This window comes from Gaeumannomyces tritici (assembly GCF_000145635.1).
Source record: "Gaeumannomyces tritici R3-111a-1 unplaced genomic scaffold supercont2.3, whole genome shotgun sequence".
NCBI lineage: Eukaryota > Fungi > Ascomycota > Sordariomycetes > Magnaporthales > Magnaporthaceae > Gaeumannomyces > Gaeumannomyces tritici.
Window position 1 is genome coordinate 6477190 of NW_008804547.1, and position 19942 is coordinate 6497131.

General features: G+C 61.1%; 10 protein-coding genes across 10 annotated transcripts in view; 7 read left to right on the plus strand and 3 right to left on the minus strand.

Moving 5' to 3' along the window:
• Window positions 1-1681, plus strand: part of GGTG_07296 (H(+)/hexose cotransporter 1) — a gene marked incomplete at both ends in the record, with an annotated part of 2231 nt that extends 550 nt beyond the window's left edge. Inside the window, 2 exons of the mRNA XM_009225120.1 lie at window positions 59-1430; window positions 1603-1681. Of these exons, the coding sequence (XP_009223384.1) occupies window positions 59-1430; window positions 1603-1681 (1451 nt within the window). The remainder of the gene's footprint in view (window positions 1-58; window positions 1431-1602) is intronic.
• A 651-nt stretch (window positions 1682-2332) lies between these two features.
• On the plus strand, window positions 2333-6639 carry GGTG_07297 (hypothetical protein). Its single transcript, XM_009225121.1, has 4 exons — window positions 2333-2401; window positions 2515-2745; window positions 3163-4480; window positions 4579-6639. Exons 1-4 carry the CDS (start codon window positions 2336-2338, stop codon window positions 5331-5333), a joined length of 2370 nt encoding a protein of 789 aa, XP_009223385.1. The 5' UTR covers window positions 2333-2335; the 3' UTR covers window positions 5334-6639.
• Window positions 6640-7311: 672 nt separating this feature from the next.
• Window positions 7312-8352, plus strand: GGTG_07298 (aryl-alcohol dehydrogenase; the record flags this gene model as incomplete). The annotated part of the gene is made up of 4 exons (XM_009225122.1): window positions 7312-7578; window positions 7631-7987; window positions 8026-8198; window positions 8241-8352. The coding sequence occupies 4 exons, from the start codon at window positions 7312-7314 to the stop codon at window positions 8350-8352; spliced, it is 909 nt and encodes a 302-aa protein (XP_009223386.1).
• Window positions 8353-8775: 423 nt separating this feature from the next.
• Window positions 8776-10061, plus strand: GGTG_07299 (hypothetical protein; the record flags this gene model as incomplete). The annotated part of the gene is made up of 2 exons (XM_009225123.1): window positions 8776-9410; window positions 9485-10061. 2 exons carry the CDS (start codon window positions 8776-8778, stop codon window positions 10059-10061), a joined length of 1212 nt encoding a protein of 403 aa, XP_009223387.1.
• A 9-nt stretch (window positions 10062-10070) lies between these two features.
• On the minus strand, window positions 10071-10952 carry GGTG_07300 (hypothetical protein; the record flags this gene model as incomplete). Its single annotated transcript, XM_009225124.1, has 3 exons — window positions 10071-10344; window positions 10421-10764; window positions 10926-10952. The coding sequence occupies 3 exons, from the start codon at window positions 10950-10952 to the stop codon at window positions 10173-10175; spliced, it is 543 nt and encodes a 180-aa protein (XP_009223388.1). The 3' UTR covers window positions 10071-10172.
• A 1000-nt stretch (window positions 10953-11952) lies between these two features.
• GGTG_07301 (hypothetical protein) lies at window positions 11953-12656 on the plus strand (the record flags this gene model as incomplete). The annotated part of the gene is made up of 2 exons (XM_009225125.1): window positions 11953-12280; window positions 12517-12656. The coding sequence occupies 2 exons, from the start codon at window positions 11953-11955 to the stop codon at window positions 12654-12656; spliced, it is 468 nt and encodes a 155-aa protein (XP_009223389.1).
• A 215-nt stretch (window positions 12657-12871) lies between these two features.
• Window positions 12872-13075, minus strand: GGTG_07302 (hypothetical protein; the record flags this gene model as incomplete). Its single annotated transcript, XM_009225126.1, has 1 exon — window positions 12872-13075. One exon carries the CDS (start codon window positions 13073-13075, stop codon window positions 12872-12874), a length of 204 nt encoding a protein of 67 aa, XP_009223390.1.
• A 381-nt stretch (window positions 13076-13456) lies between these two features.
• GGTG_07303 (hypothetical protein) lies at window positions 13457-15398 on the plus strand (the record flags this gene model as incomplete). The annotated part of the gene is made up of 2 exons (XM_009225127.1): window positions 13457-13714; window positions 13785-15398. The coding sequence occupies 2 exons, from the start codon at window positions 13457-13459 to the stop codon at window positions 15396-15398; spliced, it is 1872 nt and encodes a 623-aa protein (XP_009223391.1).
• Window positions 15399-15808: 410 nt separating this feature from the next.
• GGTG_07304 (polymerase 2 ADP-ribosyltransferase 2) lies at window positions 15809-19055 on the plus strand. Its single transcript, XM_009225128.1, has one exon. It carries the CDS (start codon window positions 16052-16054, stop codon window positions 18674-18676), a length of 2625 nt encoding a protein of 874 aa, XP_009223392.1. The 5' UTR covers window positions 15809-16051; the 3' UTR covers window positions 18677-19055.
• The window catches only part of GGTG_07305 (hypothetical protein), a gene marked incomplete at its 5' end in the record, with an annotated part of 3022 nt that continues 1855 nt past the window's right edge, over window positions 18776-19942 (minus strand). The window contains 2 exons of the mRNA XM_009225129.1: window positions 18776-19440; window positions 19518-19600. Of these exons, the coding sequence (XP_009223393.1) occupies window positions 19198-19440; window positions 19518-19600 (326 nt within the window). The 3' untranslated portion in view covers window positions 18776-19197. The remainder of the gene's footprint in view (window positions 19441-19517; window positions 19601-19942) is intronic.

Consider the following 19942-nt stretch of genomic DNA (forward strand, 5'->3'; position numbering starts at 1 on the left):
ACGAGAGAGAGCGCGCGTGTTTTCAACACCCGTTTGCTGACATGACAACTAAATATAGTTGGCAACATTGCGGCCATGGTGGCAGCGGGAGGGGCCGGCGGGGCGTTGCTTGGCGCGCCAATGTCGGACTATCTTGGCCGCAAGCACGCCGCGCTTGCCTCGGCAGCCGTCTTCCTGCTTGGCTGCTCGCTGCAGGAGGTGGCGCAACTTGGCGTGTTCTACGCTGGGCGCCTCCTCAGCGGACTGGCCATTGGGGCCACGTCGATGCTCGCACCCCAGTATCTCGCCGAGGTGTCGCCTAGATCGGTCCGGGGCTCCCTGACGACGAGCTACAACCTCATGATCGTAACGTCGCTTGCGCTGGCCTTTTGGGTCAACTACGGCGTCAGCATCTGGGCGCACGACCCCAACGACAACACGGCCTGGCGCCTGGCCCTGGGAATCCAGCTGGTCCCTGGCGCGCTGCTCTTCGTCCTGACGCCGTTCGTGCTCGAGAGTCCGCGCGCGCTGATATCAAGAGGGATGCGAGAGCAGGGCATAGCGACGCTCGCGAGGTTGCGCGGCCTACCGGAAGACCACCCCTACGTGGCGCGCGAGGCCATGGAGATATGCGCCCAGGTGGATTCGGAGCAGGAGCAGGCCGCGGGCAGAGGCTACCTGGTGGTGCTGCGCGACATGGCGGCCAACGCGAGCAACCGGCGGCGCCTGTTCCTGGCGGTCACGCTGTTCCTGTTCCACAAGTTCACGGGCACAGACAGCCTCAACTACTTTGCGCCCGACATCTTCGCCATGATCGGGGTGCCCGCGGGGTCGTCGAGCCTGCTGACCACGGGCGTGTACGGGCTGGTCAAGATGGCGACGACGGTGGTGTACGTGACGGTCATTGTGGACCGGGTCGGCCGGCGGCTGCCGCTCATGGTGGGAGCGACGATGCAGGCGACGGCCATGCTGTACCTGGCGCTCTACGTCCGCTTCGTCGAGGGCGGCGCTACCAGCCACCAGGGTGGGGGCACGCCCGCGGGCGGCATCGTCGGGATTATCTGGATTTACGTATACGCCTTCGGGTGGTCGTTCGGACATTCCGTGGCCCCGTACGTGGTCGCGGCTGAAATATTTCCGCCGCGAATCCGATCCGTGTGCATGGGCATGTGCCTGTTTGTCAACTGGATCGTCGACTACGGCATCACGCTAGCAACGCCCACCATGATGACGCGTCTGGGATACGGCACGTTCCTGCTGTACGCGATGCTGACCTACATTGGTGTAGTGTTTGTGTACTTCTGCCTGCCTGAGCTCAAGGGTCGCAGCATGGAGTCCATGGACGACCTCTTCCAGCGTAGCATCTGGACCATGTGGCGGCACGCCTACCCAACCGAGGAGGAAAAGGCCCGGCACGACGTCCAAGACATGCTCCAGCACGTCGAGGGCCGGTGAGTTTGGGTTTTCGATTTGGTGCTTTTTAGGTTAGCTTGGCTGGGGGAGACATTGAGAGGGTTGGTTGCAGCCATGGCTCGAAACCATGCGGGAGCGGCGGCAGCACTTTGAGCGCTCGAGGGAAGTGCGTTGGATTACTACTGCCTAATTAGGCAGTGCCGTGGAGAGGCTTATGCGGGCTGTCGGCGATCCTTGGTGCCTCAAACGGGCAAACCGACCTACCGTCTCCTGTCTGCCAAAACTGTAAAGCCAAAGCTGTAAAGCCCGCGCCTTGCTCGTACAATGCCCACGGCCAAGTGATCGTCAGGACCTACTGTGTATATAGCCCGACCGACAGGCTCAAAACCCACCCCAAACAAGAGCAAAAAGAATTGAAGACGAAACACCCGACGGGAGCAAGCATTGCGCGAGTCAGGCCCCTGCCTTTTTTGCAATCGTCGTCACCCGACAATTCCCCGCTGCCCCGCACTCTCCACCTGCCGTTTCGTTGCTGGGACGCTGCCCCAGACCGCTGAAAATACCACCCCGTGCCCAGCCACATTTGGCGCAAACACAGCCAGCGTTGGATTGGATCCCCGGCTGGCTCCGCTCCATAGCAGCACAGCTCAGGCTCCCCAACTTCCCCTCCGCCCGCTCCCCCGCAGAATTGTCTTACCTGCCGTCACGTCACAAAGCTCTGACAGTGATAGCCTCTTGCCTTTTTTTATTCTTTTTTTTTTTATCATTGTTGTTTTTTCTTTCCTTTTTGCGTATTTTTTTGTTCCCTTTTGCCCTTCCCACTTTTCCTCCCTTTCTAGGCTCGACTAGTAGATACCTGCCCAGCCAAGCTTGTTTGAGCCCATTATTTCGTGGTTGGGCTGCCGGCAAAACCGTTGCATATCACAGCTACCGCTGTAGAGCGATGTCCAAAAGGTCATGGCACGATGCCAACACAGTGATTTCTTCTGCCGAAGAGGCGCCACTCACCGTGAGTCTTTCTTTTTCCCGGCTGTCTTATCTCCTTATTCAGGCCCGCGCAAGCCCCGTTAGCCGTTCCAACCTCTCCTCGGCTAACCGGCGATATCCTCTTGTGGCTCCCAGAATGGAAATCTGGCCCAGAACCAACAGCAACATCCACACTCCAAGATGAACACGTCCTCGCCGTCGGCAGGTAGTATCACGGTTGGCCGGCCTGCCAGTGTGCGGAGAGATTCGGCCGAGACTCGGCCACCTCCTCACGCTCCGTCGGGTCCGTCTCATCAGCCCCTGATGCCACAGCAGGTCGAGATCTCCCGGAAGGTCAAGGCCTGCGCCGCATGCCGCAAGCAAAAGGTGTGTATTTACAAAGCCCTGTTGCACCCGCTCTTGGCAGCTTTGCCGAGCTGTCGTCCACGATGGGTTGGCATGCACCCAAGTGCGAGTCAATCCGCTCCAGTCTCCAGCGATCTACTCCCCGTGCCCCAATTTTCTTCTAGGCCGTTCCATCTCCCCTGCACTGCTTGTGCCGCGCGAGCCAATCCCGCTTCGACGAGATAAGGGCCTGCTGCCTAGATGGTAATGCTTCAGGGAGGTGGCGGACCGGCTGATCAGCGATCCCGCTACCAAGACTCCCCAGGCCTGTCCGCGGGATCGTGTCTGCCGCTGGCCGCGCTAGGTCTCCCTCTACCGAGCCGTCACGCCTCCATACATCTACCTGCTCCATCCCTCTTGGGGCGTCGGCGCGCTACGGCTAACTCTCCGAACACTCAGATCCGATGTCACATGGACCAGGGGTCTCCACCTTGCCGAAGATGCAAGGAGAGGAATCTTTCATGCGTCTTGAGCAAGAGCCTCCAGATGCTCATGGACGAACGTTCCCAGTGGCACCAAGACATCATCTCCGACCTCGAGACCCTGCACGCCAGCATGCAGCACATGCGTGACCACTCGGGGCTGCCACCTCTGCAACCGCTGCGCAGCTCCCTCGACCGCCCGGGCCCCGACAACCTGGGCAGCGCCTCCGTCGTGGCCGAGGCGCACGAGGAGGTTGGCCCATCGACGGACAACTCGCCCAAGCTGATGCCGCAGTCCGAGGATGGCATGCCCGACGTCCCGATGCAGTCTGTGTACTACCTCACGAAACTGCGTGCCCTGAGGGCCTCCGAGGCCATGCCCGACGAGATGGAGCAGGCAGGGTCGCGGAGGCAGGGATCCGGCCACCACGGCCAAAGCAACGGCGTTGGCGGCGGTGTAGACATGATGGCCAGCCACCACGGCAGCAACTCCACCTCGCAAGCCCCGAACGACTTCATATCCGAAGGCCAGGTCCAGGTCGCCGACGCACAGAAGCTTTTCCAGCTGTACATAGAACGGCTAGACCACTTCGTCTACCGCATCGGCCGCAAGTGGCGGACGCTCGACTCCCTGCGCCGGCAGAGCCCAGTCTTGACCGCCTGCATTCTCACGGTGGCGGCCCTTCACGACTCCAGCAGCAACCAAATCTACCCCGTGTGCAGCAACGAGTTCCGCAGGCTCGTCGCGGGGTCCGTTTTTGACAGACGCATCGATCGCGAGCACCTCCGGGCCCTCTGCATCGCTTCGTACTGGCTCAGCGACGTGTCCTGGACCTTGTCTGGCATTGCCATCCGCCGGGCAACAGAGCTCAACCTAGTGGCCAACTACCACCGCGTTGTCAAGGCCGGCGGTGCTCAGGGGGTATCCCGTTCAGTCTCGACACCGGTAGCGACGGGCCCGCCCGAGGCTATCGAGGAAGCCGCAGACTGCATGAGGATATGGTACAACCTGTACATCTGCGACAAGCACTTGTCCATCTTGTACGGCCGGCCATCGCTGGTGCGGGAAGACTACGCAATCCAGGGCTGGGAACAGTTCCTGGCATCGCCTGCCGCGACCGACCACGACCGGCGCCTAATCAGCCAAGTCGCGCTACACATCATCCTGACGGGCGTGCACGAGCTGTTTGGCCCGGACAGCGGCACTACCATCCCACTTGTCCACTCGACACAGATTGCGACATTCAGCAAGCAGCTTGACCACTGGATCGCCGTTTGGTCGGTAGAACTGAAGAGTGAGTCCATACTGTCCATCCAGCCGCTGGGCTGCTTACAATCAGCGATGCCATGGGAGCTTTCAAGCTTTTATGACCGCCACTGACAACTCGCACAGAAAATTTCGAGGCAGTTGGCGAGTTCCCAGTCAAGGGCGCCCTCATCCACTACCACTTTGCCAAGCTGTACTTGTTCTCGCATGTCTTCCGGGGCCTGTCTCCAGAGGAGGCTATCCCGGCCGTATTCCGCAGCGCCGCCACTGGCGCCGTTGCCGCCGCGACCACCATCGTCGAGCTACTCCTGACGGACGCAGACATACGGGCCGGCCTGCGCGGGATGCCGTCGTACCTCCACGCCATGACCGCGTTTGCGTGCGTCTTCCTGCTCAAGATCGCAACCAAGCGCCGCACCGACGGCCTCGTCGAGGTCTCCCTTGTCAGCGAACTTGCCGGGAAGCTGGTGAATCAGTTCCGATCCGTTGGGGTTGGGAAATGGCATCTCGTTCACCTCATGGCACAGGGGCTAGAGCAGGCGGCCGCTAGTCTCCTGCAAGGCGACCCTGGAGGAGGCGGCGGCGGCCTTGCCTCCCGCAGCGCCAACGGCTGCTCCAACGTGCCTGCTCATCACGGCATCTCTGGCCACAATGGCCACGGCGCTGCTGCCGGGTCGCCATATGGCCTGCCACATGATGGCGCCGGAACGCCGGGCTTCAGTGATCACAACTCGCTTGGTGGGCTGAACGGCGGAATGGCCGAGACCCCGTTTTCTTTCAGCAACAACCTAAGCCCTGACTTTGTCTTTGGGGGGACGTCTTTCCTAGACTTCCACGGCGGCCAACTCGACTTCAACTACGACCATCTCAACTTTCCGTGACAATCCATGCAGCACACAGCAGGTCTGCCGTTTTTGTCGTCAGACATGTTCGTGTTTCATTAATCCAACCGCACACGCATAACGGTCTGCAAACAGATGCACGAACCACGGCTCGCCACCCGCCACGGTCATGATGGTACCCCCTCACTCCGAGCGAAAGCCTTGACCGTTTCTGCTATAGACGCGTCGGGCGGCAGACAAAGCAAGGCCGCGCGGCTTGTGTCCATACTGGAGGGCCAGCTGCACACAATCTTCTCAATGGCCGGATCCCGCCCCTCCTTAACCAGCGCCCTCTTTTCCCTGCCACCGACCTCCCCCAGCGCGTCAAGCATCTGGCTCACCTTTACGGTGATGCCGGGCAGGTTAACGGTACGCCAAAGCCCAAACTTGGAGGCGGGAATGTCCTTGATGGCGATCAGGTTCTTGACGACCGTCCCCGGCGAGCAAACCTACATTTCCAGGTCGGGCGAGACGGGCAGCGTGCACGCCTGGCCTCGGAGCGGCTCGCGCACGATGCCGCTGGCAAAAGGACGAGGCGGCGGCAGACGGGGCGCCGGGGCGGACGACGACGGTGGGCAGGCGCACGACGCGGCCGTCGAGCAGGCCGCGACGGGAGTAGTCGTTGATCGGGGTCTCGACAATCAGCTTCTCGGCGCCGTAGCTGCTCTAGGGCACGGGGCAGGTGGCCTCACTGACCACCTCGCCGGCGGCCGTGGGGCCGTACACGGCCAGGCTGGAGGGAAAGACGGCCACGGTGCCCGGGTGGTTCTTGCGTAGGAGTCGAGGACCTGGCGGTGGCTGTCGAGGTTGACGCGCAGGCCCAGCTCGAGGTTGGCCTCGGACCCGCCCGACATGAGGCCGTGCAGGTTGTAGACGGCGCCGAACCTGTCTGCGAAGACGGACGCGACGGCCTCGGGGCTGGTAAGATCCGAGGCGAGGCAGGTAAAGGTGACGTTGGCGCCCTGCGACCCGACCTTGGGCACGGGTGGTTGGGTGAGATCGGTCAGGGTGAGGCTGACGTCGGGCTGCTGGGCCAGAACGGCGGCGAGCTCCGCGATCAAAATTGATGGCATGCTTTTCGGTTATTGGATATAAGGGAATTTATGAAGGCAAAGAAATTCGCACCTGGTGCATTAAAAGAAGGATTTTGTTTATTTCTTGCGTTAATGAGTTGGGCATCACGGAGGAGATGAATGGATAGCAAACGGAAAGCGGAAAGCACAAAAGTAGGACTCAAGGGACGGATCAAAAGGAATCGGACTGTAGACGGATTATCCCGGATATAATAAAACCACCATCAACTACAGCTGGAAGCTCCTTCCAACACTTGGCTCCCAGCATGCGCGATTCGCCCTCGAGAGGGTAGGCCTTCGCTCCGTTCCCGTGTAGTGCTCGCCCAAGCCGAGAGGCCCCTGATTGGCGGCAGTGTCCCCCGCGAACCAGCACCGCAGCACTCTCAGTGTTAGTGCCTGGCGGTGGGTCCGGCGTGAGACGGCGAGAAGGCCGATGTGGCCGAGCCAGCAATTCAGCCGAGCCAGCGCCCAGAAAAGAGAACACGCCACGCCCTGGCATGATGCCCGGAAGCCGCCGGGAATTCGTGGAGAAGGTCTCTTGGAGGCTTCAGAAGAGAATCCGGCGCGACGAAGGATATTAGGTTGTGATGCGGGAGCGCGTCTCCATCTGTCGGAGGTGCAACCTGTCGGATTGAGGGAAAGCCGGCAAAGGAAGCCAACGATCCCAGGACTAAATACTAGCGTTTGTCATGTGACACCACCTCGCACCCCATCATTTTATAACTGTGATTAAAACGGGCGTGAGATGGACATGTTGGGCGAGGGCGGAGGGAGTCAAAGTCATGACATAAAACGTGCGGTCTAAACAGTCACACTCCTATCTATCGCCTCTTCCTGCTACCACTCGCACGTCAGCACCCGTGAAATCGCCCACGCAAAGTACACATCAGAGATAAGTAGCAGCAATGTCTAGCAAGATGGAGTACGTCCGGCTGGGCAACAGCGGGCTCAAGGTGTCGCGCCTGATCCAGGGCTGCATGGCGTTCGGCTCGCCGGCCTGGGAGGGCTCCCCCTGGACGCTGGGCGTGGACGAGGGGCTCAGGCTGCTCAAGAAGGCCTACGACCTGGGCATCAACACGTGGGACACGGCCGGCACGTACAGCAACGGCGCGTCCGAGGCCACCGTCGGCAAGGCGCTGCGGCAGTTCGCCATCCCGCGGTCGCGCGTCGTCGTCCTGTCCAAGATCTTCTACCCCCGTCATGGACGACGACTCGCGCCCGCAGCCGGCGGCCAACGACGGCGCCCTCGTCAACCAGATGGGCCTCTCGCGCAAGCACGTCTTCAAGGCCGTCGACGACTCGCTGGCGCGCCTGGGCACCGACTACATCGACGTGCTGCAGATCCACCGCCTGGACCGCGAGACGCCGCCCGAGGAGATCATGGAGGCGCTGCACGACGTGGTGCGGAGCGGCAAGGTGCGCTACCTCGGCGCCTCGTCCATGTACGCCTGGGAGTTTGCGCGCCTGCAGCACGTCGCCGACAAGAACGGCTGGACAAAGTTTGTGAGCATGCAGCCCTTTTACAACCTGCTCTACCGCGAGGAGGAGCGCGAGATGCTGCCCTTTTGCGCCGCCACGGGGGTGGGGTCATCCCGTGGTCGCCCCTGGCGCGCGGCCAGCTGGCCCGGCCCAACAGGAAGGGGGATGGTGGCGGTGGGGCGGCGCCGACGCTGCGGGAGCAGACGGACGTAAAGTCGAGGCGGTGGAACGAGACGGCGAACCCGGCCATCGTCGACCGGGTCGAGGAGCTGGCCAAAAAGAAGGGCGTGAGCATGGCGGTGCTGGCGACGGCGTGAGTGCTGCACAAGGGCTGCGCACCAATTTTGGGGTTGAGCACCGAGGAGAGGATCGAGGAGGCCGTGCAGGCGCTGTCGGTGAAGCTGACGGAGGAGGAGCTGAGGTATCTCGAGGAGGAGTACAAGCCGCGGGAGGTACAGGGGATGTGAGGATTTGGTTTTTATAACCATGCTCGTAAACGAGAGAGACGAACTAGGGTTGTAATGGAAGCCCTTACAGCCATCTAGACCGACCGCGCAGGCTGCCTTTGTGTCCAGGCGAAGAGGCTAAACCCCTTTGGAAGCCCATATTACCTGTGAATATCAGTGGCTACAAGACGGCTGGCGGCTGCATGCATTTAGCCACAGTTCTGCCAGGGCGGAATGCCAGAGATGATCGCCGTTATCACGGAGGGCCTTTCCCGGCGTTCCCCAACGAAGGATTTTCACGGATTGCAGAACCCATTTGTCTCGTGGCCGGCCTGGCGAAACTTGACGGCACGGCGGTAGCTCAACACTATTACCTCGCAAATATCCAATCCACAGCAGACCTAGACACTGAACCGGCGCCCACCCATCTGACCTATTTCTACGATGCTCTGGATTCATCTGCTGTGCACCGCCGTGTTACCCTCAACCTTGGCACTAGCCGAGTGCCTCTGGCAGGACTACAGCAGCCCGCTTGACGACACAGTAAGGCAGACTTGCGGAGCTGAAGATGCGACGGGATGGCAAGGCCCCGAGCACTGCATGGGCGATTCGTGCCTGTACTGGAACCCTCGTTACAACAACGGCCAGGGCCTCGCTCTCATCACTAGGGGCGAGCAAGCCATGGAGGCGGCGGCGCTCACCGAAGCCGCCACCGACGGCCCTCCCCTCACATCTCCCGAGGACCCTCCCTTCCGAGTCGCCGAGGTGCCCGGAAAGGGGAGAGGTCTGGTCGCGACGCGACTGATCCGAACGGGCGAGGTCGTCCTATCCGTGCGCCCCGTCCTGGCCGTCGACGTGGACGCCTTCCACGGGCTCCCTGAAGCCAAGGTCGGGGCTCTGTACGATCGCGCGCTGGAGAAGCTGTCCCCCGCGGCCAGGGAGGGCTTCATGGGCCAGGCGGGCGACGACGTGCGCGCCAAGCTGGCGCGGAACGCCTTTACGCTGTGGATCGGGGCCCGGGGGAAGCACATGGCCGTCTACCCGCAGGCGGCGCTGATCAACCACGACTGTCGGCCGAGGTCAGTCTTGTCCTGTCCTGCCTAGCCTCTCCTTGATAAAACATACTCACACAAGACAATTTCACAACCCGCAGCACCACGTACCGCCTCAGCAACCTGACGCACATCACGACGGCCGTGCGCGACATCCAGCCCGGCGAGGAGATCAGCCTCAGCTACATCGACCTGATGCAGCCGCGAGCAGAACGCCAGGCGCGCCTGCGCGGGTGGGGCTTCGACTGCCGCTGCCGGCAGTGCAGCCTGCCCGACCACGCCGCCGCCGCCGCCTCGGACGCCAACGTGGCGCGGATCCACGAGCTGACCGCCGCGCTCGACAGCCTCGACGGCGCCGTGACGGCCGACACGGGCCGCGAGCTGGTGGCGCTGCACGAGCGCGAGCGCCTGCACCTGTACCTGGGCGCGGCGTGCACGCGCGCCGCGCTCAACTTCGGCATGTTCGGCATGCGGGACGAGGTCGTCGCGTACGGGGAGCGGGCCATCGAGGCGCTGGAGAGGCAGCTGGGGCCCCGCGCGGCCGACATACCGTCTCTCAAGGCGTTGGTGGAGGACCCGACGGGGCACTGGACGTGGGGGTTGCGGACGAGGCGGGGGAAGGGCAAGGGCGAGGAGGAGGAGGTGCGTGGTGATGAGGCTGCTAGCAACGAGCTGTAGTTCTTTTTTTCGGGAATGGCATGGCATTTCTTCAGGTCACACATTCAAGTAAACAAGACGAGGAAAGGAATAAAAAGTGTTTGGTGTGATTACGACCCGTCCCCTATATCGCTACGCCTTGTCGTCCGCTAGGACAACAGCTTTGGCAGAGCGGACGCCCGACGCCACACAATTAAAACAGACAAATACAACAAAACCAAATACGAAGACCAAGTAACAGGCAAGAAGCAGAAACAGCGGGCAGACATAAACAAGAAAGGAGGTGGTCCTCAAACTCCTAGAACTAAAACGCCAGGGCTCGGCATCAGCCGCCTCGTCCTCAACAGCGCGGGCTCGGGTGGTGGCGTCTCGTAGCCTACTCAACGTTGCGCTTCAGCTGCCGCGTCAGGAGACTCTCGCCGTTCATGTTCTTGAACGGGGCCTTGATATCACGGGCCTCCATCTCGGCGTCTCCGGCCTCCTCCACCGTGCGGCGTGTGACGGCCTGGGTCGAAAAGCCGCTGCTGTCGCCGCCCTTCATGCCGATGCCGTATATGTCCGTCGGCTTGCCTTGCCAGGTCTTGGGCTCGCGAGCCTCGAGGGCGGCTCCCCGAGCTCCGACCTCCACCGAGGTGCCGTATTGCGGCATCGGCGCGGCAGCGGCCTGGGCCGCCAGGAGTATGGCCACGACGGCCTTGGCGACGGGGAGGTAGTGCATGGCTGTCTGTGTTTGTATAAGTGAAAAAAGGACAAAAGGAGAAAAAAAAACAGAAAGGAAAAGTGGCGGTGGCTGAGGACGAGGATGGAAAGGAAACAAAAAATGAGCTTGATGGCGGAAAGAGCGATCTTCTAGAAATCTTGGCCGATCCACGCGGTGACCCATACCCGCCTCCCGGGGATTGTGTCTGTCATCGTGGCAGGCACAAAGCCGACGACATGGGATGACCTGCTGCGCACGGCCGATGGCCAGGGGTGTGCTGCCACCTCTGAAAATAAATGTTTCGAGCAGGCCCCCCACAAACAATGCTTGACAGCCACACTGCTATTTCTGTCCAAATTCCAACTTCCCGAACGGGCAGTTCCGCACAGTCTGTTCGTTTTGGATGCCTCGCTTGGCACCCCACGGACTTGGACAGGGCGGCCAGCCATGTTGGACGAAGAACCCTGCCCGGGGTCGGCCGTCCGGTGTTAATTGGGGTTGCACTGTGAGACCCTCGCTCGACAGACTTTTGTTTTGTTCCAATTCGGATCTTCGGGAGGCCTCGTATTTCCGTCCCGATCATGTTTGCACTGGCAGTATCTCGGCAAAACCGTTGTTTTGGTCATGTTCTCGCATCATGAACAGTATAAATTGTATAAGACCGGTCACGGAACAACCTGTCACGGTACGCGTCGGGACACCTAGGGAGAAACCTGAGGCCACACTCCCAACGCGCCAGGGGCGCTCTGTCCAGATAGCTTCCTCCTCGTGCAACAACAAAGCCTTTTCCATAACATTCCCGGTATACACCGTGGCACAACCTAACGGGCAGCAGTTGTCCGCCCCTGGTAAATACCACATCTCTTCTCAAACCTCTATATTGTCATTAAGCTACCAGACGTGGCTCACAAAACATGCACGTAAAGCTCTATACGGCCGTGCTGGGCGTAGATGTCGCCGGGCGTATGGGTGTGTCAGTCTTGTCAACCACACAGCAGATCGTGGAGATGACAGCCGAGGGCGTGATAGAGATGGGTCAGCTGTAGTAGCGCACCGACCGCGGCCTGTGCTGGCATAGCCGTAGGCGGTTATACCCTCATCGAGTCCAGGCTTGCGGGCCGAGGTTTACGGGCCGAGGTTTGAGGGGTCTTGGCCATTAGTTTACTATCGTCGGGCAAGAGAACTGCGCACACGAAGTCCAGTCGCGCCTTGATGCTCTTCGAGGTCGGCGTACACTACAGCCTAGCGCACATCTGCTTCTCCGCGGGTACGGAGCGGTTCAAGGATACGAGCAGCTGGATCCAATCCACAGTATCATCGGTTGACATTATTCCGGTAGGGATATTCTTCTTGGCCGCTACCCTCCTCCTCGCTGAGGCGCTTCTCCTTCTGTTGTCCGCCAGCAGTGGTGCACGCATGCTGGCTCTCTGCTCCAGCGAAGCTGGCAAGAGTTGGGTTCGGCCGCAGACCCGCACGTCTGGTTCGTATTTTAGTCTACCGGTCCGTGATCCCGCCGCCGACTCCGCGGTATGGCCGGCTGGTTCGTGGTCTCGTCGGCTACCTAGTTGGACTAGAGGGTGACTTCGGCTAGGCTCCGGATCCGCTTGTGCTCTGGCTGACTTTTGGCTCAGGCTGTAGTCTCGTTGGACTTGTCCTCCACGGTATGGCAACCTAGCAGCTGGCCTGCTTGAGGGCCGAGGATGGACGCGAACCATGAGGGAGCTTGACTTCTGAAGAAGACATCAGTATCTTGACGGCTACGGGCACCATTTGCAGTAGCCCTGCTTGCCCCATACAAGCGCCCACCACGCCTCGCTGCCTCCAAACTGGCCGACCGCTTCGACGCGTCGTCGCGGGGTGTGAGCTCGGTGCGCGGTGGCGGTGTCAGGAGCCTGCTCCGAGCTTTTCGGACATAGTCATCAGCCAGATCCCGATCAGATCTCTCACACTATCTTCAGACGGCTCTGTGCGCGGGGATGGAGGGCAAGGGCAGAACTCTCGGCATGGTGAAGGCTTTTTGACTCCGACTTCGCCTCGTCCGCGTCAGACGCTGTGCACCGCTTCGCTCGCTCCCCGGAGTGTAACCTGTATCACGATCCCCATCTAATTCAGCCGCACGACCATGCACGCCCTATACCAGGAAGCAATTCGCCTCTACGCCTTGGTAGGCGTAGGGCATTGCGGACAGGCGCTTGAGGCTGTGGTCGCTGACGGCGGTCATGGTCACCATGCCCTTCGCCATGCCCTTCGCCACGCTGCACCCCGAGTCGACACCATGTTTGACGTACCGCATGTCAACAACGCCCTTGCTGCGGTCAAGCCTCTGCTGCACCATGCCGACGATTGGGTGCGCCACGAAAAGGCTGGGTGGCAGTTCCTGTAGCAAAGTGCTGGTATTCAACCGTCTTCTGCTCAAGAAGCACCTGGAGATGCTGCTTAGGAAGCGTCGATTATCCGTTCCGAGGCGGCCACAAGGGGCATGGGCGATATGAGAAAGATGTGCGAGCATGGCAGCATGGCAGCTTGGCAGCTTGGAGCCAGTGCTAGCCCCGAGCGGTGCTGTGGCACTTCTGTGCTAGGGACCCTAGGGTTGGGTTGGATATGTTTTTTGGGCAAGAGCGTCCGGGGCCAAGAAATCTCTTCACCCCGTGCACAACCACAACAGCCTCCCTGGAGCCATCCCCGGAAGCACAAGTTACTGTCGACATCGCCCAAAATGAGGGCTATCTGGCTTCAGAGAGGCACATTTTACGTCGGCCTTCCTCCGGCGATAGGCTACACTGCAGTTTCAAGGCAGACGTCCGAGTCTTCTAAATACAAGGGCAAACCCGAGAGAGCAGCCCTGCGCGGGGTCAAGTTTATCGACATCGAGCCAACGAGGAAGAGAGGGGTCGACAAGGAGGCGGCCGATGCTCAGGAGGTTCGAAGGAACCTGGACAGCAATGCATACAAAGAGTGGCCAAACAAAGCGGGCGTAAGTTGTCAGCCCTTCCCATACCAGCCGCGGTCTGCAGCTTGTGGCGTGCTGACCCTCTTCTCAACAGTTCGACGGCCTGACCGAGCAGAGGGGCCCTATCGAGCTCGAGATCAAGGGAGAGATTCCCGCGTGGGTAGCCGGCTCGCTGTACCGCACCGGTCCGTCCGGCTGCAAGGTTGAGGACGACAAGTCGGGCACGTTTCACATCTCGCATTGGTTCGACGGACTTGCACACACTCACCGGTTCGACATCATGACTGGACAAGACGAGGACGGCAGGAACAATGGGAGCAATGAAGGGTCTGGCGTCCGGGTTTTCTATTCATCCCGTCGACAATGCGAGGCCATGGTAAACGATATCAGATCCAAGGGCATCATCAACGGCATCTCGTTCGCGCAGCGCGCCGACCCGTGCGTGGGCATTTTCGGAAAGGTGCAGACCATGTTTCACCGCAAGATCGAGACGTACAACAACATCTGCGTCACCATCCAGGCCGGCTCGGCCGCCTTGGGCACCGCCCTTGACCGGAAGCGCGGCCGAGACACAGCCATGTTGACGACGGATGCCGCCACGCTGTCCGAGGTCGACCGGCAGACGCTGGAGCAGATCAGGCTCGTCATGCCTTCGGACCTCCATCCTTCCCTAACGGGTAAGATGGCGCCCTCGCACTGGCTGACGGACCCCGAATCCGGAGACATGTTTAACATCAACCAGGACGCGGGCCCAATCGGGGACAACTACCGTGTGTTCCAGGTCAGCGCGTCGACGGGCAAGACATCGATCCTGGCCAAGTTCAAGGCAAAGCTGGCGTATATACACAGCACCTTCATCACGGGCAACTACGTGGTGGTCTGCGTCCCGACAGCGCACTTTGTGCTCGACGGGCTCAAGATATTCCTCGAGGGCAACCTCCTGGACGCCATGTCGCCGTTCAACCCGGCAGAGCCCTGCCGGTGGTACGTCATCGACCGACGGGGCGGCAAGGGGGTCGTCGCCAAGTTCACCTCGGACGCTGGCTTCTTCTTCCACTCGACGAATGCGTACGAGGACGAGAAGACGGGCGATGTGGTGTGCGAGATGGTGTCGTACAGGGACACCAGCATCCTCAAGGCCCTGTACTACGACGTGCTGCTGGACCGGAACGGCACGGGCGGGGGCTTTTGGGCCAAGCACGACGCACTCCCGGCGCTGACGCGGTTCCGGCTGCCCATGACGATCGGCAAGGGCAAGGACGCGAGGCCGCGGGGACCTGACGAGGTGGCCAGGGTCGAGCCGGAGCTCCGCATCCCCACGCCGCACGCGGGCGAGCTGCCGACCATCAACCCGGCGTACGCCTGCCGGCGGCACAAGTTCGTGTACGGGCTGGTGCACCGCGGGCTGAGCACGTTCCTGGACGGCATCGTCAAGACGGACACGCACACGCGCGAGGCGGTGCTCTGGGAGGGCCCGTCTGGACACAGCCCTGGCGAGGCCGTCTTTGTGCCGAGGCCGAGGGCCGAGGGGGACCAGGACAACGCCGAGGACGACGGGGTGTTGCTCAGCGTGGTTCTGGACGGCCACAACAGGCACAGCTACCTGCTCTGCCTGGATGCGAGGACGATGAAGGAGCTTGGACGGGCAGAGTGCCAGTTTGCGGTGGGCATTGGCTTCCACGGACAGCACGTCACAGGCAGCCAGTAGACACTCAGGCATGAACAGAGGCAGGCAGGAATGGATGCTATTCTCAATTAGGTTGGTAGCACAATCGGATCTGCAGCTCGCTCGAGGGTTTCATCCCTGCTGTTGGCACATGACGCCATGGTCTCTACTCTGTAAACGATTGGCGCTGGCGGGACTGTGCACAGCATTGGGGGCCAGCTGGCGATGTGGCCTGACAGAGAGTTGACGCATTCGCAAAAACCAATGGCTGGAGCTTTCATCGCTTTCATCTCCTTTCCACAGATTCGCTGCAGAAGCTAGGCCAGCCATCCCCATCGTCCCACCAGAACCAGGCAGCACTCACGTGAGAGGGCGAGAGTTTCCCGTCATGCAGCTTCGAGAGCGGAGCTCTGGCGTTGTTGCCTGCGCACGCCCCCTGCACCTTCCGAGCCGCGTTCCCACAGCCCGACCTGCAGTCCCTGGAGCTTGGCGTGAGCTGAAGGAGTGCGGCGGAATTTAAAGCCACCTCCAGCTTCATTTGCGCCTTTCTCTCAGTCCTCTCCGTCTTTTCAGTCTTCTCCCTTCCACCCCTCGTTCACGCATATTAGCGCGTTTCGCGTTAATCAACACCCGCTCATTGTCGTTTCTTTTCCCATCCTCAATCCCCAGCGACTTCAGTCGGCTCCACCGCCAAGATGCCACCCAGGCGCAGCGCCAGAAACGCGGCAGCAGCGCCAGCTGTCCGGCCGCTGGATGGCCTCGTCATTGCGCTCAGCGGCACCTTTGACTGCTCTCAGGCTGACGCGAAGGCCAAGGTCGTCGGCCTCGGCGCCACCGTTTCGGCGTCGGTCACCAAGTCCACGACCCATCTCGTCACCACCGAGCATGACTTTCTGCGCAACACCACCAAGGTCAAGGCCGCCACCTCCAATGATCTGCCGATTGTTAGCTTCGACTGGCTGGTAGACTGCGAGGCCAACGACAAGCGCGAGCCGGAGAATGCCTACGATGTCGGCAAATCTGCCACTGCAGCACAGGCCGCTGCTCAGGCACAGTCGCAGTCGCAGAAGTCGCAAGCCAGTGCCAAGACCGGCAAAGGCAAGGGCAAGAATGCCGCCTCATCCGCCGCAGCCTCTGCCGCCGCTTCGGAGGCGGAGGAGGAGGAGGAGGAGGAAGAGGAGGTCAAACCCAAGCCCAAGCCCAAGGCAAAAGCGACCAGGGGAAGGGCCGCCAAGGGCAAGGCTGCGTCCGCCGTGGCGTCCGAGGCAGAGGAGGAGGAGGAGGAGGAGGCCAAGCCCAAGGCAAAAGCAACCAAGGGAAAAGCTGCGAAGGGCAAAGCTGCATCCACTGCTGCCTCTGCTGCAGCTTCCGAGGCAGAGGAGGAGGAGGAGGAGAAGGTCAAGCCCAAACCCAAGGCGAAGGCTACCAAGGGCAAGGCTGCCGCCAAACGCGCTACCTCTACTGCTGCCTCAGCAGCCGCGTCTGATGATGAGGGCAAGAAGCCCAAGCCCAAGGGAAAAGCCAAAGCGGGGGCCAAACGCACCTCGACTGCCGCTGCTGGCTCTGATGATGAGCCAGACACCAAGCCATTGGTGAAGCGCGCGAAGAAGGGCGCCAATGGAGCTGCCAACGGCGCTGATGCTGACTCTGCCGATGATGCGAAGCCTGCGGCGCCCGCCAAAGGCAAAGCGACAGCCAAGTCGGCAAAGGTCAAGAAGGAGGACAAGGCCGACAAGGCACCCGCTGCGGACGGGCAGATTGCCCGATCCAAGAATCTGCAGGTTCCCCTTGATGAGGCCTGCACCATGGTCGGTTATGCAGTCTACATCGACGACCAGGGCCACATTTGGGACGCGTCGCTCAACCAGACGAACGCTAGCAACAACAACAACAAGTTCTACCGGGTCCAGATCATCAGGGATGGTAAAGGAGACTTCAAGACGTGGACGCGCTGGGGCCGGGTCGGCGAGCTTGGCCAGAAGGCCATTCTCGGAAATGGAACTGCCGAGGACGCAATCAAGAACTTCGAGAAAAAGTTCAAGGACAAGTCTGGCCATTCCTGGGAGGACCGCCTCGCGCCTCCCAAGGCCGGCAAGTACACCTTCGTCGAGCGGAGCTATAACGAAGACTCGGACGACGAGGATGAGGTCATGGCCGATGACGACGACGACGACGAGGCCAAGGACAAGTGGATCCCACCGACCTGCTCGCTCGAGGAGCCGGTCCAGGACCTGATGAAGCTCATCTTCAACAAGCAGTACTTTGCTGCCGCCATGTCGGAGCTCAACTACGACGCCAACAAGCTGCCGCTCGGCAAGCTGAGCAAATCGACCATCAGCCGCGGTTTCCAGGCGCTCAAGGACCTTTCTGCGCTGCTGGATGACCCTTCCCAGGCTCAGGCGGACTACGGGATGGACGCCGACTCTGCCATCGAGCACCTCTCCAACTCGTACTATTCCGTTATCCCCCACGCGTTTGGTCGTGACCGCCCGCCCGTCATCTGCGAGGAGTCGCTCCTTAAGAAGGAGGTGGAGCTTCTCGAGAGCCTGAGCGATATGAAGGACGCCAACAACATCATGGGCAAGGACAAGGTGGTGGCGCGCGACCCTGTCCACCCTCTGACAAAGTTGTACAACGGCCTGAACCTGGAGGAGATGACGGCGCTGCAGTACTCGAGCGACGAGTTCAAGCTGATCAAGGACTACCTCAACGACACGCGCGGCGCCACCCACGGCCACAACTACACGGTCAAGGACATCTTCCGCATCGAGCGCGCCGGAGAGCACGAGCGGTTCGACAAGGAGTCTCCCTTGGCCGGCCCGCCACAAGACAGGCGTCTGCTGTGGCACGGCTCGCGCGTCACCAACTTTGGAGGCATCCTCAGCCAGGGTCTCCGCATCGCGCCTCCCGAGGCTCCCGTGTCGGGCTACATGTTTGGCAAGGGCATCTACCTGGCCGACATGTCGTCCAAGTCGGCCAACTACTGCTGCTCGTACATCTCGGGCGGCGAGGCCCTGCTGCTCCTGTGCGAGGCCGAGCTGGGGAAGCCGATGCAGGAACTCACGAATGCCGACTACGAGGCCGGCGAAAAGGCGCAAAAGAACGGCATGTACTCGACCTGGGGCAAGGGCATGACGGGGCCCAAGGAGTGGCGCGACGCCGGCGCCGTTCACGACAGCCTCGAGGGCACCACCATGCCCGACACAAGCGTCAAGCCCGGACCGACAAAGGTGCAGGGCGCGTACCTGCAGTACAACGAGTTTATCGTCTACGACGTCTCGCAAGTGCGGCTGCGATACCTGCTCAGGGTCAAAATGTGAGGGTCTTGGCGCGCGCGCGTTTGGATGGAGTCGGGGGTGATGATGGAATCCTGGATCTGGTTGGTTGGTGTTGGGGGGGTGTTTGGAGTGCCGGCCAGCTGGACATGTATGGGCAAGGTAATGATGGACTGATGTGGACCTAAAACAGGGTTGATTTTGCGAGGCTATTCTTTTGATGACAGCTCAGATGTACTCACTCACGCGTGGCAGCAAGGTCTCCAGCGTTTCGTTGCTTTATTTTACCTCGTGGGCTTACATGGTGGCAAACGCTAGGAAAAACAGCTGTTTTCTGCTTTGATGACAGCTAGTCTGCAGTAGCATGCTGTTACATGGAGAGTTTGAGATACTCGCCCGAATAAACCACACAAACTTTTCCTGATGAGATGAGCAGTCTTGTGAGGATGGTAAAGGAAGCGTCTGTGGGAACAATATCATCTCCTCCGCCTCAGCTCTCATCCCCGTCGTTGCCTTTTTCTCTTGGCCTGTGCAATCTGGCGACTTGCTTGCTCAGCAGCCCGAACTCAGGGCAGCGGCAGGTGCACGGCATCGACGATGGCGCGGATCCTGTCGACGAGCAGAATCAGCTCGCCGTTGTCGCCCCTGGCGGCGGCGGCGTCGGCGGCCCTCTTGACGCGGCCCATCAGGGCGGCCACGCTCTCTCGCACGGGCGGGTGCGAGCGGTAGCCGGCGTCGTGGTGGCCCGGCCAGAGGCCCAGGCACGCCAGCTGCGCCTTGAGCGGGTCGCGCTGGCCGTAGCCGGTCTTCTGCCGCGACGAAAGGTGTGTGTGTCAGCGATGAGTGGGGGAGGCGGAACAGCGATATGGGGGTTCTGCGTTCTTACCTTTCTGCGGATCGTCTCGCGCGTGTCGTAGATGGCGTCGATAATGTCGACCACGACCTGACGGCGGGTCTCCTTGACGGCGGCTGTGCAAGAGGAGGAGGTGAGTCAGTTTTCGGGCATCTTTCGTCTAGTAGCCAAGGAAGACAAGGGAGGGAGGAGGGGCTTCGTTCACTCACCGCAGTACCGCCTAGCGGCGTCCTCCATTCCCCGGTCCGGCACAAGCCGGAACAGCCTGTACGGCTCGCCATCACCGTCACCACCGTCACCACCACCACCACCATCACAAGGGGCGCAGACAGCACCGTCGGCGTCGACGGGGCAGTGCAGCACGGCAGCGCGGACGGTCAGGCGCCACAGGCCGGGCAGGCGCAGGCGGGCGGCCGCGTACAGCAGCGCCGCGAGGCGCCCGCCGCCGCCGCCACGGG